Source organism: Electrona antarctica (assembly GCF_951216825.1).
Source record: "Electrona antarctica genome assembly, chromosome: 1".
NCBI lineage: Eukaryota > Metazoa > Chordata > Actinopteri > Myctophiformes > Myctophidae > Electrona > Electrona antarctica.
The window spans coordinates 9,485,181-9,503,977 of record NC_136806.1 but is presented as its reverse complement, the minus strand read 5'-3'; the positions used below and the strand labels follow the sequence as shown (position 1 = coordinate 9,503,977).

Genomic DNA, 18,797 nt, shown 5'->3' with positions numbered 1-18,797 from the left:
AATCTTTCACATTTTTAAAGATTTTTTTTTTAAATAGCAGATCTACATGAACCAGAGCTCCAAAATTGGAGCAAACAGTGCTGCTAGTAGAGTTATTTACCATCCACCACCATGTGGGTGACTGTTCGTGGGGGCGTGTCAGATGTTTACGCAGGCGCGCCAAGTGAGTCAAGTGAAATGAAATGAAATGAAATCTATATTTACCCAGGGTATCTGGGCTAAGCTCAATAACTTGTTTCCAGCCAGGCCCTGCTCATAGAACACATTTCATCGTAGTGGTTGATGCCTTGTTCAAGGGCATTTCAGCGGTGGTAATTTTAACGTGTCGGACGGCTGGTTCGAACTGGGAACCTTCCGGTATCTAGAACGCGCCGCTATCCGTTCGGCCACCGCTGCCACAATGTATGAAATGAAATGAAATCTATATTTACCCAGGGTATCTGGGCTAAGCTCAAGAACTTGTTTCCAGCCAGGCCCTGCTCATAGAACACATTTCATCGTAGTGGTTGATGCCTTGTTCAAGGGCATTTCAGCGGTGGTAATTTTAACGTGTCGGACGGCTGATTCGAACTGGGAACCTTCCGGTATCTAGACCGCGCCGCTATCCGTTCGGCCACCGCTGCCAATGTGTATGCTCTCACTCTCAGGGTCGCTGCTGTGCTACTTGTGAAATGTCTCATGTAGGCTAGGCTGCAGTTAACTCCCAAGAGTTTAAGGCTACGGACGGAATGTTTAAATAATATTAATTGTAACAGTGATTATCAAGCTTTTTTCATGTCAAGGGAAGTGCCCCGAATTCATATGTAGCTCGGGTGGGTGTGTTGTTAATTAAAACGTTTCAAAAACATTCAAAATCTTTCACATTTTTAAAGATTTTTTTTTTAAATAGCAGATCTACATGAACCAGAGCTCCAAAATTGGAACGTTAATTATGAATTAAGTTGACAAAACCATACCCATATATTAAATAGTTTATAAGATCAACCTAAGTAAATTAATATATGATAACCCTTCCACAGTAGTATCTTTTTCATGTTTTCAATTTTTTTGCACATTTTCTATATAATGCCTAATTTGCATATTTAAATGTACAATTTCAGAAAACTTAATACAATAAATCTTTGTCTTTGTTGCATTTACTATGAATCTCCCATCTGTCCGTTACCCACACCTCCATATATGGTCAAGCCTCGTGACATCACATCTCCATATATGGTCAAGCCTCGTGACATCACATCTCCATATATGGTCACACCTCGTGACATCACATCTCCATATATGGTCACTCCTCGTGACATCATGGAGACCCAGGATCTCCATGACATCAGGCCTCGTGACACGCCACGCCACCATATATGGCCATCTTCATATATGAAGAACACGACACTGACCTCATCTAACCCTGAATAACCATACATGGTTAGACCATACATTCATTAGAGCAACAAAGACACATCAAGCATTTCCTTTTAATGTTCAAAACAATAAACCAGGCATCACTGTCCTCATTTACCATGCAGGGTTTCTCCATAATAAACCAGGCATCACTGTCCTCATTTACCATGCAGGGTTTCTCCATAATAAACCAGGCATCACTGTCCTCATTTACCATGCAGGGTTTCTCCATAATAAACCAGGCATCACTGTCCTCATTTACCATGCAGGGTTTCTCCATAATAAACCAGGCATCACTGTCCTCATTTACCATGCAGGGTTTCTCCATAATCCAATTGAAAAGGATACATTTTCTGCCCAGAACTAATAATTGTTGAATAAGCCTAATATTAGATGCAGGTTCAGGGACATGCGGTCAGTCTGGAAGGCTGAGCAGAAAGGGACATGGTTTCATTTCAATGTTACATTTAAAAATTATATTAATCTCTTTGGAAACAGAGAACCAGAATTTGGAGCTTGTTAGTTGAACAGTCCCAGAAGCAGTGCATATCAGTTTTGTCTTTACATTTTGAGCATAATGGAGATCATGAGGGGTTGAAATTATTCAACACGTATGGTGTCCTGTGCTGTCTATATGCAGAATTTTGTACTGCGTCTCCCTCAGTCTGTTGCAGCAAAATGTGCTACAGCAAGAGAGAATGCTCGCCTTCCAGTCAGCTTTGATAGTGAGTTCTCAAATCCCCTTCTCAGGATGATATTACTTTGTATGTTATGCTTATTCCAAGTGTCCATAAACTGATGAATTTACTTTCCTATCAACAATTTAATATAGATGGTTTTGCCTACTCAATTCGTAATTAACATTTCAATTTAGGGGCTCTGGCTCATGGACTATAAGAACCGGGCCGGTTCAAGCCTGGTGGAAAAGGGGCCACAGAGTGTCATGGCACACATTGTGGGCTAGATATATTTTCAAATCGCCAATGTAGGTCTATACAGGTATAGTACTGATTTTGTGTGTGTGTGTGTGTGTGTGTGTGTGTGTGTGTGTGTGTGTGTGTGTAGCTGGACATACATGAGTAGTCATTTGTATTTCTTTCTTTTTTTTATATAATTTTTTATCCCACGATTTTGTAACCCATTTTTCACCCCTGTGTCAATTATCTAATGTGATCCTGGGCTCTACACACCCTCCGCCAACCTAGTCCCCATATATGGGGGACATGGGGAGAGCAACGGACTTGAACTCATGCTTCCTTCATGCCTGAGTGTCCAAGTTGCTCCTTTACACCCGACAGGGGTGTCATTTGTATTTCTACACACACACTGCTAAAGAAACATTGGGGGGAATTTTGTCCAAGGTGTCCTTTATTTAAGACTTTTCAGTAAGGTAATTTATCTTGTTACAAAAATAGAATATGACTGTTGTACACATTTTTTTTGTCATAGTAGAAAACATCCACATAAGATGTACAGCACTTTCAGTGCACAAAGTTACAATAATTTTACAGATTACGCTCATGAGACTTATGACCCGTTGGAGAGGCCTGCTAGCACCGTTGCATTATATTTCATTTGTTTGGAGTTTGGGGTAAACAATAAAAAACTGAACATAAACAACAATTCAAACATTCAAAATGCAACAGACTTCACAGATGGACTCAGACATAATGCATTGAGATTGCAACCCCTTCACCAACACTTTGAAAAATAAAAACATGAGCAATATAAAAAAAGAAATCAATAGCATTAGATGCTGAGGTTTCAAACTGGTTTCTCCTTTTACTCTAATAAAATAATAAAAGATATTAAGGGGTCTTAGAAAGCACTCTCTCTTTTTTTTAAAGGGCTAGACCACTTTGGTAGCGGTTTGGGTTGTGTAGTTACCTTGCCATGATGTAACGCCAAAGGTGTGCAAGAAATAAACAAAATATATATTTTTTTGTCCTTAAACGAACAAAGCTGATTCTGACAATGTAGAACATCACCAAACCCAGTAGCTTACTGTTTGGTTTTTCAAATTCCTGTTGATTTTACTATTTGAAGATCGGGATCCATATCCACAGATCCAGTCAGGGTTTTCTCCCAAATGAAACTAGAAAAATAAACAGGACGTTGACATTTGTATTAAAAAACACAAAAAAACAGTACTGGATTTAGTGATGTTATATATTGTTAGAATCAGCTTTGTTTGTGTTTGTTTATGGGCAGAAAGTTCTCTCCCCGAGAGTCCTCACTGTACAATGTAAGCCAATGAAGAGCTTATTTTGAATGATCAATTTCTTTAAATCAATGGATGGATGGAGCAATACGTTTTAGAGTAACTGGCAAGGTAACTACACAACCCAAACCTCTACCACAGTAGCAGAGGTTTAAGCGCCCTTTAAGCAACAGAAGGGTTGGGGATATAGAGCTTGTGAACTGGGGGAGCTGAGCAATGGAATATTGTTCTGGCAAGATGCAGAGCAGTGATAATATGAACATAATGGTGAGATCAACATAATGACTTGTTACAAAAATGGATGGATTTAAGAAAATCTTGACTCTTAAAACTGATTTGGTCAGACTTATGAATAGTGTGTGCCACCGACAATTTATTCATCGTCATCGTCGTCATCATCATCGTCATCATCATCATCGTCATCATCGTCATCATCATCGTCGTCATCATCGTCGTCATCATCGTCGTCATCATCGTCATCATCATCATCGTCGTCGTCATCATCGTCATCATCGTCATCATCATCGTCGTCATCATCGTCGTCATCATCGTCATCATCATCATCGTCATCATCATCATCATCGTCATCATCATCGTCATCATCATCGTCGTCGTCATCATCGTCGTCATCGTCATCATCGTCATCGTCGTCGTCGTCATCATCGTCATCATCATTGTCATCATCATCATCATCATCATCGTCGTCGTCGTCATCATCGTCATCGTCATCGTCATCGTCATCGTCATCGTCATCATCATCGTCGTCGTCGTCATCATCGTCGTCGTCGTCATCATCGTCATCGTCGTCATCATCATCATCGTCATCATCGTCGTCATCATCGTCGTCATCATCGTCGTCATCATCGTCGTCATCATCATCATCATCGTCATCATCATCGTCGTCATCATCGTCGTCATCATCGTCATCATCGTCATCATCGTCGTCATCATTGTCATCGTCGTCATCATCGTCGTCGTCGTCATCATCGTCGTCATCATCGTCATCGTCATCATCGTCGTCGTCATCGTCGTCGTCGTCGTCATCGTCATCATCATCATCATCGTCATCATCGTTGTCATCATCATCATCATCGTCATCGTCATCATCATCATCATCGTCATCATCGTCATCATCATCGTCATCTTCATCATCGTCATCCTCATCAGGATCAACATCACCTGACAATACATCTCCGATCCAGTCCTGAAGCTCGTTTGGAGATGGCAATTCATCATCATCCATATCCATCCATACACTGTCAGCCTGTAGAGTGATAAAGAAAGAATTACTACAGTAAGCAATTGTTATCTTGAGGTAGGGTCAAATAAATGAAAAAACGGAAGTTGTCATTTTTGATGAAACTGGAGGTCTGTAGGACCACCCACCAAGTTTGAGACCTGTTGCATGCTGCAAACAAAAGTTATATCTGTTTAAAGCCCAGCCAATAGGAAGACAGACGGGGCAGGGCTACAGCAATTACAGCTTGTCCCTATTGGTGGTCTGAGTTCATGGACCAAATTTCGATACTGTAGCATACTGCAAACAAAAGTTATAGCTGTGAAAAGCCCAGCCAATGGGAAGACAGTGGGGGTGGGGCTTAATAAGTTACAGCCTATCCTGTAAGACCACCCACTAAGATTGAGACCTGTAGAATAAAGGGGATTGGAGTTATGACTGTTTAAAGGCCAGCCAATAGGAACCAATGATCAACCTCCTGGAAATCCCTCAAGGACCCCTGGGGGGTCCCCGAACCACACTTTGATAACAGTCGTTGAGACCTGTAGCATGCTCAGAACTGGAGTTATAGCTGTTTAATGCCCATTTTATAGGAAGACAGTGGGGGCAGGGCTTAATATGTTACAGCCTATCATGTAAGACCACCCACCAAGTTTGAGACAAGCCCCCAGAGCGGCTGGCCAACGTTGAAGCAGCCGGCCCTACTGGTCAAAGCTGGCACTGCAGGCAGGCCTGTGCATTTAGCACAGGCCAAATGTAAGGGCCTAGGGTCTAGTAAGGCTATATATAGTAAATAACTATAAATAAATCGCCCTAAAATGTTGTAAAAACTGTCATAAATATCTAAAATCGTTAAAACGAAAGAGAGCAAAAAATAAATAAATAAAAAAGAACACTCATCTTTTACTTTCTCTAACAACCTAACAACCTAAAAAACAACCTATAACAACCTAAAACATGAACCTTGGTTGAAAAAAAATAACAAGAAAGCTGTCCTTTAACTATGGCGGAATCCAAGCAGAATCCAAGCAGGCACACATAATAAGTATTTGGTTTGATCTATCTAGCTGTAACATTTTTGTTTGGGCCAAACGTATAACGTAAAAAGTGCATAAAGACAATACTCACATCCGATGTATCAACAACACCAATCTGTGGAACGGACAGGTCGATTCCAAAGATCTTCTCCCAGTGTGGAACAACCTGCCGAGAAAACATTTTATATTTCCTGGCAAACATAAATAATGATTGACCTGAACCCTCATATTTCTGTGCTTGTTTGCATACAATACCAGCAACTATAGTCCCTTACCAAAGGGAAGTCATCTGGGTCAATCCAGAGAATGCTGAGTTGAGTGTTGTCTGTATTGTCTTCTGCAACTTTCTTTAGGATGTCCAGGAACTCAAAACCATCTGTGAAGTGTAGTCAGCTTATTATTGGTGACGTAAACATAAATCAGAACTATGTCCGTCTACCAGAAACATCACAACAATGGCCTATATATTGCATTGATTGAATTCAGATTGGAACGTTTTATTTGAGATTTCTTTACCTGGGTCAGCCTCCTCTGCAAAGGCTATTATGTGTTGACCACCCACATCATCCTCCTGTCAGAAGAATACAGCAAAAGGGAACAGGTTGCAATTTAGATTTTCATTAACCCAGTAAAGGACCACTTCATCACTCATCTTCATATAATTGGTCCTCACTCAATAAATAAATAAAAATGCAGAAATTGTGTTTCATTCCAACTTGCAATATATAATATACCGTACCTATTTTTGTATTATTTCTGCATTATCACATTTACATTTGGGAAAAATATAACATAAAAATACAAATCTATCTAAAATGTTTTTTTTTGTCAATGCTTTTTGTAACAATCCATAGAGCCCAGTGGCAGATATAGACCGTTTCAAATGAAGAGCCAGGCAGGTGTCAGTTGATGGTTTTTCTGGTTCCAAATTAGGCCGGTCGAGCTCTAGCACCACGCAAAAAAATTAAAAATCGAAATAATAATAATAATAATAATAATAATAATAAATAAACAAAAAAAAGTGATGTATTTTGCATCACAGTACTTCCGTTTGAAATGTTGCGCAATAACATGGAGTGTCATAGAGTTTTATATTAACTGTAGATCGTGCAAGTGCATTGACGCTTAACGGTGAGGAAAGCAGCTATCATTCTTTGCATAATACAATTTTTTGTCTGAAATTTTGAGCTTGTGTGTGCTGTGACATCCAGCGCAAAGCTGACTTGAACTCCATGGCCATCCTCTCGGATTAGTGTAGCTTGATGATGCACAGTTTGACAGACAAAATCATACTTACAAAAAAATAAAAAAAATGTTAGTGAGGCTTAACAATGTCACAAAATGCTGTCACCGTTGGGAGCTTACCCATATCTCGTACACATTGTTTGGTTGCAGTTTCCTCAGGGTTGGTCTATGTCAAGGAATTACATGATCTTATTAAATTATAACTGGGATAATGCACTATATGGGGTGTGTGCATGTGCGTGTGTGCGTGTGCGTGCATGTGGTAAATGGTGCATTTATATAGCGCCTTTATCCAAGGCGCTTTACAGAGATTGTGCATTACATTCACCCATTCACACTGTACACTGATGGCAGCGGAAACCATGCAAGGCACCAACTAGCACATCGGGAGCAATTAGGGGTTCAGTGTCTTGCTCAAGGACACTTCGACAGTAACTCTGGGGGAGCCCGGGTTTGAACTGGCAACCTTGCGGTTGCCATCCAGGCACTCTACCCCTGAACCACCGCCGCCACCCCATGTGTGAGGAATATATATAGTCTCCATAGTTAATAAAACTATTACAATGTTACATTTAAAAAATATCTTCCATGGCTTTCATTCATTCTATAGGTGGTCTCAGGTTAACCCGGTTATGTATTGGCCAATCAGAACAAAGGTTCTATCTCCATCTCCCACCCATGGGTCTCACCTGTCGTTCTCTTCAATGAAGTTCACCAGCTCTTTCTCAGTGTAGGGTTTTCCAGGGATGACAAGGGGGTCGTCTAGGAAGGGCTCGTAGAAGTCCACCTCGTTTATCCTCAGCTCCAGAGCTTTGGCGATCTGTACCGCAGTGGATTGTACCAAACAGTTGGAGCCAACTATCACGTACAGTAGAGTATATACAACTTACTTTCACAAGGTCTCCAACCCATTTTGACCTGAGATCAGATTCTAAAAATGTCTGTTTGAAAATGCTATGTTTCTATGTCAGTCGTTCTTCGATGTTTCAAAAATAGCAGTCCTACAAGCTCGTAGCGCGGCACTCAGTGCCGCGCTATGAGCTTGTAGATCTGCTATTTTTCAATAGCTAAAGCATAACATAATGCTAACACCAAAAGGGGTTCCCGCCCAAAATGGGTTAACACCTCACAGGTTGTTCAGAGCTTAGTGATGTTACTTCATGTTACACTATAGAGAACATTCTGTATGTCAAGTAACCCTTTGATCAATTGGTGACTAGCACATTCATAGGGTGATATTTCACTTTCGTAGAGCATTGTGGTGTTTGGTGCAGATGCACATGAAACAAGTTATGGTTGATTACCAGAATGGGCTGTTCTGGTTGAGGTGGTGGCCATTTTGAAAAGTCAAAAAGTTGTCCTCACAGTCACAACTCAAGACCTTTACAAGTTTTCAAAACAGACAATAACAAGCAACTATTTTACTTCCTTTCTGGACAAGCAAAAGAGATACAGAGATGCAGTGTTGTTGCATTGAGCTATGGGGATACAACACTGCATCTCCTTTTTGCTTGTCCAGTAAGGAAGTAAAATAGTTTGTTTTGAAAACTTGCAAAGGCTCTACCAAACAGAAAGGTCACTTCAGGTACGCCAGGTAGGGATCATGTTGCTCACCCTGGAATTGAATGTTGCGAAGAACTTGATGTGAGGGTGGAACTCTCCAGCAGCATCCTCAAATGCCACAAAATCTGAAAATGTACAGGCATCCATCAAGCTGTTTCAGAAGAACTTATAGCTTAATTTATACTCCATCCCACAATGGTGTCTCTTGTCGACAGGAACTGAAGGAGTGAATTAGTCTTTGTCTGCAAGAAAGCACCATCATACTATATCGTAGATACTTAATGATAATAATAATGAATTTATTTACTGTATATAGCACATTTCAAGACATAGTCACAAAGTGCTTTACAACAGGGGTTCTCAACGTTTTTGGCCGGGGACCCCCGAAAATGCTTTGGCAATGTCTCGGGACCCCCGGCCCGCCCCCTCCCGACCCCCAATATAAATTGACTGCTACAATAACCTTAAACCATTTTGGGTGGGAACCCCTTTTGGTGTTTTAAGCATTGTTATAATTTAGCTATTGAAAAATAGCAGATCTACAAGCTCATAGCGCGCCACCGAGTGGCGCGCTACGAGCTTGTAGGTCTGCTATTTTAGAAAAATCGTGAAAATATATATTTTTTTTTAATCCTTTTTTTTTTTTTTTTTTTTTGAAAATAATTTGGGGACCCCCTAAAATAATTTGGCGACCCCCCGAGGGGTCACGACCCACGGGTTGAGAACCCCTGCTTTACAGAACAGGTTAAAAAAACCAACAACATAATAATAACTACGGGGTAAAAAACAACAGCATAATAATAACTACAGGGTAAAAAAACAACAGCATAATCACAGCTCCAACAAGATATCAGTAAATAAAACAGCAAGCATAAAATGTATAAAATACATATAATCAATAAAATAGAATACTTGCAGTTTCATTCCAATTTTACATTAAAAACTGAAAGTGAAACATACACGGTTGTTGCCAAATTTGTACTGTATTTTAAATTGTTTGTATTCTCTCATACCACCCCTTTGATAATGATTAAAGTGAAAATTGGCAACCGATTAAAACATGTTCTCATGCATTCTTACGTTCAGACTTGAGACCCTTAAAGTAGCCAATCAGTTTGGTGTCCTCATCAAGGGTCTGGAAGCCTTTAAGTTCCCTCATGCTGTCAATGATCTCCACGGGGTCCTCAAGGACCTATAGGGGAACATCGTGTAGTCGGAGGAGACACAGAGACGGACATGAGGCTGAGCATGTAGACTATAGTATATACTAGAGTCAGTAGTAGGTCCTCAAGGACCTATAGGGGAACACCGTGTAGTCGGAGGAGACACAGAGACGGACATGAGGCTGAGCAGGTTAATGTCAGAATACTGATATAATATTGGTTTCAGCTGTTACAATTCCACAACATGCGAACATGACACCGCTTTAATTACTTCAGTCTAAATTAGTAGCTCATTGCTCAACACAAGTATAATTAAAGGCATTTGAAATGAAATAAAAATGTAAATTTTCAGGATTCCAATTCAAAAATAGCAAAATTCAAGATTTAAATTAGAACATAGCAAAAATAGCCGATCTACAAGCTCAAAACGCGTCGCAGCGCGACGCGTTTTGAGCTTGTAGATCGGCTATTTTTGCTACGACAGTAATATATGGCCCTAGGGAGTGAGTGTGGAAATATAGTGGCCCTCTCCATCGTCAAAGTTGCCCACCCCTGATGTAGACTATAGTTAGTATATACTAGAGTCAGTAGTAGTACTACTAGAGTCAGTAGTAGTCAGTCAGTAGTAGTCAGTCAGTAGTAGTCAGTCACTAGTAGTCAGTACTAGAGTCAGTCTAGTAGTACTAGAGTCAGTAGTAGTAGTACTACTAGAGTCAGTAGTAGTCAGTCAGTAGTAGTCAGTCACTAGTAGTCAGTCACTACCAGTAGTCAGTACTAGAGTCAGTCTAGTAGTACTAGAGTCAGTAGTAGTAGCCAAATCTATGACTACTCTATAGAGTAGTCGTAGATTTGGCTGTCAGACACTCCTTTAAGAAATAATTAAATGGTGACTCATGCGTTATATTGGTACTATAGATAAAGCAGGCTATTATTTCACTGGGAGCATAATATCCTCACGAACATCATAGATGAACTCCACAAGCGTGTCTGCTGTAAGCTCTCCATCATATTCTATGATTTCATCAGCCGTGAAGATGTAGATACTGTCGGGCTCATCGAGGTCTGGGGAAACAAGAGAGATGTTAAGCCCAATTCTCAACTAATAATACGTTATTTATGGCAAGCTACATTGATGGTCGTAGACAATGTATAAATTAGCCGTTGGGTCTCAAATCCACCAGAGGTCAGACTTGTCCGTTGGTTGGTTTTATTTTCTTCCTATTGAGTGCAGATGTGCATTCTAGTACAGTGAGTTGTAAGTGTACAACCTGTGGGTAACCTAATGTATCCTTCATTTGCCACCCAAAAGAGTTTGAACATTTGGGGGTAAAAGATACATTTCCAATCAGAGAGGTTTAGTGTAGATTGTGAATATTAAAACACATTTAGGCCTGACGTCGAAATAAATAAAAAGTCTTCTGAAAGAGTATATATTCAAAGATTTGTGCCACATTTTCACGATTTAAAAAAAATAGCAGACCTACAAGCTCGTAGTGCGCCACTCGGTGGCGCGCTATGAGCTTGTAGATCTGCTATTTTTCAATAGCTAAATAATGCTTAGTTAAAACACCAAAACTGGTTCCCGTCCAGAATGGCTTAATAATAACCACTGGTCTGATTTGAGAATGAAATAACATTCATAATGTCTGTATAGCAATCTCAAACTCACTGTGTATTTACCAAATTTCTTTGCAACCGCCTTGTCCTTCTTCTCATCAATGAGAGCGACCCCGATTTTTTCATCATCAAAGTCATCTAGGACCTGGGCTGCAAGCTGAAAAATAAAACACAATGTTAGTTGAAGGCAGATTTCAAACTTTCATCTCAGATACCGAATTCTGTAAAACTTGAGAGAGCCTGACTATATGTGATTGACTTCTCCACCAGGCAGTTTAGAACAGGGGTGCCCGCACCTTTTTGAGTGGTGCAAACCACTCCAATAACTGGCTTTGTACCCGTGTTTGTTCGTACCAAAAAGATTAGCATGGTTGCTAACCATAGCGAGCATGGTTGCTATGGTTAGTATGTGACGTCACTGACTGAATTAATGCGGAGAGTACTTGTGACACAGATGCTTTCCTGGTTCTAATGTACAGTAACTATAACAATAAATGTGTAGTTGCACCACTCAGTTCACACGGGTGTGATTTTTTGACTTGAGAGCTACTTTCAAAATGACCAGCGCAACAAGGTCTACCCATGCAGAACCCACCCAAAAAATATTATCCCATTGCTGAAAAAAGTAAAAAAAATTACCTGTAGGGGCTTTGGAATAGCGGCGCTGGTGTTACATAAGACAAACACACTTGGAATGGGAAATATAGAGGGAAATGGAATTGGTACTGTCTTGTTTGGCACCCCTGGTTTAGAATAATAAAATAGCTATTTTGGTTCAATCGATACTACACTACAGTAGGCCTTTCTGTATCTGTATGGGGGAACTCACTAGGTCATGGACTAGGACTCACAATTTTGTCAAAAGGTGGGCAGTCAAACTCTCTAGATTGCTAATTTTGAGGAATGGTTCAGGTCTGAGAGTTTCTAATCTAAAATGTAATAAACAATTCATAGTGTTGTGGTTGATCAATCATTAATTATGGTTAATCAGTGTCTTCTGGTGTAAATCTTTATTGCCCAAACTTTCTTACAGACTTTAATCATCCGCACAACCTGGCGTGTGTTTGAGGGGGTGACTATATTCCCTATGACTACTCCAGAAGGCGTAGCGGGTATAGGGCATTCAGTCCTAAGGTACTTGTAGAGCCCAAGTCCTATACTTGGGTGCTACTCGTTGCCGCGGAAGTTCAGACATGTGCTCCAGAAACTGATATCCAAACATTCACTGAGGTCATATTCAATTAGTTTTATTAGCTGCTCAAAGTCCTATATTAATTGCATACAGTATAAACATAATAAGATAAACCGTCGATGCACACAGGAGGATACAGATCTTAATATGAACACAGTCTAAAAACGGTTTGCCTCTGCCACCTGTGCCTCATTAGGGACAGGGTTAAATACCCTCCCTGTAACCATGGCAACCTAGGCCTTGATTGACAAATTGACAATATGAAACATTGAAACAATATGGTGGCTCAAACGGCTCTTACAGTACTGAAGACTGAGGAATGGCGAATCAAACATTGTATGCGCATGATATCATCATACCCGGAAGTTATGCGGGAACGCCTACCGAATACGAGTGGCAAAAAACGACTTTCTGGTCTTGACAGCCCATACATCCAAACAGAACAGTTCTACCTGATTGCATTAAACAACGTCAAACTCACTTTGCCTCGCACTTTACCACTCCATTTGCCACTCACTTTATTATGTGCATACCCTCTAGTCTATATTGTATATTTCCTCAAGAGAAACACAAAACCAAGGGAGCTCCATCCACCACAAAAGCAGCACTGTCTAAATATAGCAGCAGACCCTGCTGGGCTATTTGGGACAGGAGGTGTTCCGCTGACATGTACTGTACAGTAACCTGACTCCGCCAGATGGGGCAGCAGAGAGTACCCAGTGTACTCTCTGCTGCCCCATCTGGCGGAGTCAGGTTACTGTACAGTGCTGCATGTGTCAATCAGGCAGCAGAGCTGACCAGGCACTGCTGCCTGAACCTACAGCATGCTTGACCACAACTTCTTCTTCAACACAGGGGAGACTGCATGGGCAGAGAGCATTGGTGGGAAAAGTATCTAGGCTATACTACTCTAGGCCATTTACAAGTAAATGGCCGGAATTCAAAATGTACTTGAGTAAAAGTACCAAAGTTTTGGTTTAAAATGTACATAGTTTTGAACTAAACGTTGTGGTGTAAAAGTAGCCTTCAATATTTGTCTCTGAGATGTAGTGGAGTAGAAGTAAAAATATCGACAATTGGAAATATTCAGTACAAAGTACAAATTTGTACTTAAGTACAAAGTTGTACTTAAGTACAATACTTAAGTAAATGTACTTTCCACCACTGGCAGAGAGTATGGTTAGGCTCTCTCTCTCTTGCTCTCTCTTTCTCTCTGGTGAGTCTGTGTCTTTCAACCTCCAATGGGAATGAGTTTTCAAATAAAGTATTTACGTTTGGCCTCACACACACAGGACGTCCACACAGCCCTTTAAATCTAGTCTCTAAAAGCATACTGTATAAAAACGACTGTAGTTTTTCTATATCCAATCTTCCACTTTGATTGTTATTATATGGGTTTATCATTAATAATGGGGCTAAGAAAAACCTGAATGATTGATTATGACTTTGGGACTGGTCATGAACTTGGCTATGGGTGTAACTTACAACGTTAAAATATCCTTCTAAATCTAACAGAACGGCCATTTAATTAGATCTGAATGTGCTCCTATGGCTCCAGCCAGTAACCCTGGGAACTAGAGCTTACGGAGCCTTGCAGTAGGTCACAATTTCACAAAACAACCTGACCCCAAGGGGACAGTGGATGGTGACAGTGGGGGTCGGTGGTGTGTTCTGTATGGTGAAATGAAGTAGCCTGGAAACCAGACCAATCTGCCATTGTAATTTAAAGTCGATTCGTCCTCTGCAGATTTGGTCTGGCACGGCTCAGTTGTGATTGGATTTCGCTCCCTCCGAAGTAGTGAGGGACCAACCAGGACCCAGTATGCAAATGTGGTCGCGGGTTCATCACCAGACCACCAGAGGCATTCTTGCTTTTTATCTTCCCCTTGGAAATGCATGTTCCACACAGCGATTCCAGACCAATATCTACGCAGTGATATCAGTCTGGCCGTGCCAGGCTGGCAGGCTAGAACTAATGCTACCTGCTTTATTGTGACGATGTGCAGAAAGGTTTGGTTTCATGGTTTGGACCCAAGCAGCCACATGAATATCTGGGCTCCTCTCAAAAGATAGAGTGCTGTAACAGCTGCATTCTTCATGTTTTCCCGGTAAAGCTTTGAAACATATCTGTTGTCATTGCTCTTTGAAAAACATTGATCAATATGCTATCCAACCATGCAGGAAACCCCAAAGTATATAGTCCAGAATGTATTCCATGAAGTAGGTCATTCCGACCATCTGTTCAGTAATTGCAGTCCATGCTGGAGATGTATATGTTACTCTGTATTTCGTCACAGATCGGATGTACAGTTAAGTGTTTGGTCATCAGATGTTGTCTGAGAGTTTAGTTCAAGATTCTATTACATATGGAGATGAATAATAATATTAACAACAACAACAATATCCATACAACATCGACTGTATAGTGCTTTTTTCTGAACACTTTAAATAGAAACAAGAATGACTGCAATTTAAAATGTGTGGTACTGTGGCTCTATATAGTCACTTTGGAAGTCTCTGCACTGCACATGTTCTTCTTGTCCATTTCACCATAAATCATTAGCATTATCTAATCAGCTAAATGTTACTGTGTGTTCTAAGAGTGTAAAAAAAAAAAACAGCCAGCTAAATAAGACATTAAACAATGTGTATCAACATCAAACTGATGTATCAACATCAAACTGATGTTGATACATTGTTTAATCACGCAAAACAAAAACATGATATGTTGGTATTTGAACCTATAGCCTATTTCTTCAGAAAACATTTCAAACGTTAAAGAGCCCTGGATTTATGAGTGATGCCACTGAGGCCATAAGGCAACAGCTCGATTTATGAGTGATGCCACTGAGGCCATAAGGCAACAGCTCGGGTGTAAATGATGATGTAACCTCTGTTCCTCAGAAAGGAATCATCTCACATGACAGCAGTCCCCCCCCCCCCCCACTGCCCCTGCTGCACGCATACAGTATCGTTGTTACTGTAGGTTCCAGTCGGTTGCAACGTTATACTGATGGACGTATGTACGTACATACACACCCACACTATACACACCCAAAACACAAACACACGCACGCATGTACTGTACTGTATGAATGCAATACTGTGAACAACTTTTTTTTTTTTTTCTCTAATAATTTTTATCCCACGATTTTGTAACCCATTTTTCACCCCTGTGTCAATTATCTAATGTGATCCTGGGCTCTACACACCCTCCGCCAACCTGGGGAGAGCAACGGACCTTCATGCCTGAGTGTCCAAGTTGCTCCTTTTCACCTGACAGGGGGGAGTTTCCCTGGTTGGACGTAGCGCATGGAAGGAACACGTTATTCCAACCACTTTCTGACCATACGCCAGAATGACGGCTGTGATCTGTCTTCCGACCTCAGCACTCTTGGCATGCAGGATGCTGTCTCACAGCCTCTTGACCACCATTTTCAGCACTTCAGTTATCAGCATTTCTCATTCCAGCAAATCTATTTCCTACACAGCATCACCCCTCAAACATCCTCAGCCAGCCCCTCCCATCTCTTGTATTTCATTTCAGCATTCAATATGTCAGCAATGTAAACAATATAGGTGTTTTTGTGGCCCTACACACCTCCCCACCCCAGCCTCACCTACTCCTCCTTGATATTACCACCGAATGTACCTCACCTGCCAAAATATTGGTTAAAACAAAAAATGTTCCAGCAGCAGCACTCAGGGTAAAGCTGACATCTGTACATCAATATTAAATTAAAATATCAAACACCCTGTTGAACCTACACTCACAGGCATTTATCAATTCCTGAGCAAATGTATCCTCCTGTATATAATAGCCTAGTCCTCGTAGAATGTGTGTATGGCTATATGGTGTACTTTGAGAAGTTATGTCAAGATGATTCCATGTCATGTTATCAGTCCACCTTATCCCGACCCCTAAGACCTGGCTGCCACCCAACTGGTTCTCCAAACCCACCTCAAGGGCAAGCTCCTCCATCTGAAACTGTCTCTGGGCGACACGGCTGCTCCCGGGATGCTCATGGTAGTACACCACCATCACATCGTACTTCTTCATCACAGCCTTATAGTTCTTGGCGCTCAGGTGATGGACTCGGTCCTTTCCATCATACTCGGGGAAGTCCAGGCCATTATCACCACCCCATGACAGTCCGACGAAAGACAGCAGGACCACCACAAGCACCCAGCTCCACTTCATGGTTCCTCTCTGGTTTTGGCACAACATACACCGATAAACGCTGTAGTCTCAAAATGTAGAAATGTGAGAATATCTATAATAAAAAAAAAATAAGAGAGAACTGGGGAAAACGATGAAGGAGCAATTCCGAACCGCGCCACCCAGAAGAGAGCAAGACCAAACTCCTGAACCCTTCTTATTAAAAACCCCACATGGGGAGCTGGCAACAAGGCATAGGGTGTGAGAGGGGTTGGGCTAAGTTCTGAATATAGGTGTGTGTGTGTGTGTGTGTGTGTGTGTGTGTGTGTGTGTGTCTGTGCGCGTGTGCATGCGTGTGCATGTTACAAGTTTGAAGTGGGTGGAGTGAAGAAAGAGGTGCATGGGCAACATCCTGCTCCCCCTTCCAGACAGAGGACAGCAGAAGACAAGAGCGAAGAAAGAAAGAGAGTTAGAGAGAGGTAGAAATAGTGAGATGAATAAAAAGAGCGTGGATGGATCAGGGTCTGACATCCGTTGTATAGAGCGCCATGCAGCTACCTTGAGCCAAAACGAAGGAAGATTGGGAAGATGAATATAGAGACTGCATGCCGTGTGTATACGAGGAACTCTTTTCCCATATTAAGAGGGGATGGTCGCTCGGATCCCGGCTAAAAATAATGGATGTAGGAAGGCGAAGTACATATCAGGAGCTGGGGTTGCTGGTGTCCAGTTTTCTGCCGCTGGCTCTGGCGTGGTGCTAGAATGTGGCCCTAGGTTACTCGGGGACAGGGGGGGTGGGGTGGGGGGTGTGATGCACCTGCTAAAGATTCATTAGACTGACATGGGTGTCGTGGGCCAGTAACCGCAGGATCAAGGACAAACTAAACGAGTTTAATCATTAAGTATTTTTTTCTTGGGCGGCGGGGGGTGTCTATGTGTTGATGTGCCTCAATACAGGCACGACTACTATCTTACACTGTGTGGTCTTAACAGCATAGCGTGGTCTGTGCGTGTGTTGATGACTTGCAATATTTGTTTACAAATGGAAAGGGGAGAGGTGCGAGTTATAAATATAAAAAGACCTGCCATATGATCTCATATCGTCCCTCGTACATGGTTGGATGTGCAAGCCCTCGTACATGGTTCGTTCCATAGCTGGATGTGCTGCAAGCCCACGTAATCACTGGTACACTATTTTCTATGATGCAGTATGAGGTGGAAATGTGTGTCAGGAGAAATGTTTCAGACATGATGAGAGGTGCACTGATGCTTGAGCTATGGGGATGTACATGGTGTCACTAACCACGAGAAAATCAGGCTGCTTGTAACTGTGCGGGCTCAATGTGTCACCTTTACTGTAAACATTTCAGAAAATGATATGAGTTAAGTGATGGGTAGACTGTGTGGGGACAGAGAGAGAGAGGGGGTGGGGTGAGAGAGAATGAGAGAGACAGAATGAGAGAGAGTAGAGAGATGGGGTGTTAACTAGTGTCAATTATAGGCACTAATACTATAAGCTGTTTTCACATTCATGGTTAAACATAAAGGCTCGTGTGGAAAGAAGTGTGTAGGGTTAGGCCCACATAATTATTTAGAGGAAAAAGCCCATATGAATATGCGGCCTATATAAAAAAGTAAATCCTTTAAGAGAATTTGTTGACAACCTCCGCCATTTAGTTAGGGAAGGCTGAGGAACATTTTGTCTCTGAAAAAAAGGGGGGGGGGGGGGAAATAAATTATATTTAATATACAAATTCACATTGTGGTCTATTTTCAAATGTTTGAATGTTTGCTGTCTGGCAGCTCTGTCAGAATAGAATGGTTTTAGACCAAAGCAAAGGCATCTATACCAGTGGTTCTCAAAGTGGGGTCCGGGGACCCCCAAGGGTTCCAGGGGTCTCCAGTGGGGTCCGGGGACCCCCAAGGGTTCCAGGGGTCTCCAGCGATGTTATAGTTTTGTATATATGA

At 41.5% G+C, this 18,797-nt stretch overlaps 1 protein-coding gene across 1 annotated transcript; it reads right to left on the bottom strand.

Moving 5' to 3' along the window:
• Window positions 1–2,740: 2,740 nt before the first annotated feature.
• Window positions 2,741–17,079, bottom strand: casq1a (calsequestrin 1a). Its single transcript, XM_079510195.1, has 11 exons — window positions 16,632–17,079; window positions 11,542–11,635; window positions 10,823–10,923; window positions 9,779–9,890; window positions 8,750–8,823; window positions 7,825–7,955; window positions 7,256–7,301; window positions 6,407–6,461; window positions 6,166–6,266; window positions 5,982–6,056; window positions 2,741–4,880 (listed from the first exon to the last, which is right to left on the bottom strand). The coding sequence occupies exons 1-11, from the start codon at window positions 16,896–16,898 to the stop codon at window positions 3,990–3,992; spliced, it is 1,947 nt and encodes a 648-aa protein (XP_079366321.1). The 5' UTR covers window positions 16,899–17,079; the 3' UTR covers window positions 2,741–3,989.
• Between the last annotated feature and the right edge of the window lie 1,718 nt (window positions 17,080–18,797).

Coding starts and splice junctions, on each gene's coding strand:
- casq1a (XM_079510195.1), bottom strand. CDS start 16,898: ATGTTGTGCCAAAACCAGAGAGGAACCATGAAGTGGAGCTGGGTGCTT. Junction 10,924..11,541: donor GGCGGTTGCAAAGAAATTTG/GTAAATACACAG, acceptor TTGTTTCCCCAG/ACCTCGATGAGCCCGACAGT. Junction 6,462..7,255: donor ACAATGTGTACGAGATATGG/GTAAGCTCCCAA, acceptor TTCTTCTGACAG/GAGGATGATGTGGGTGGTCA.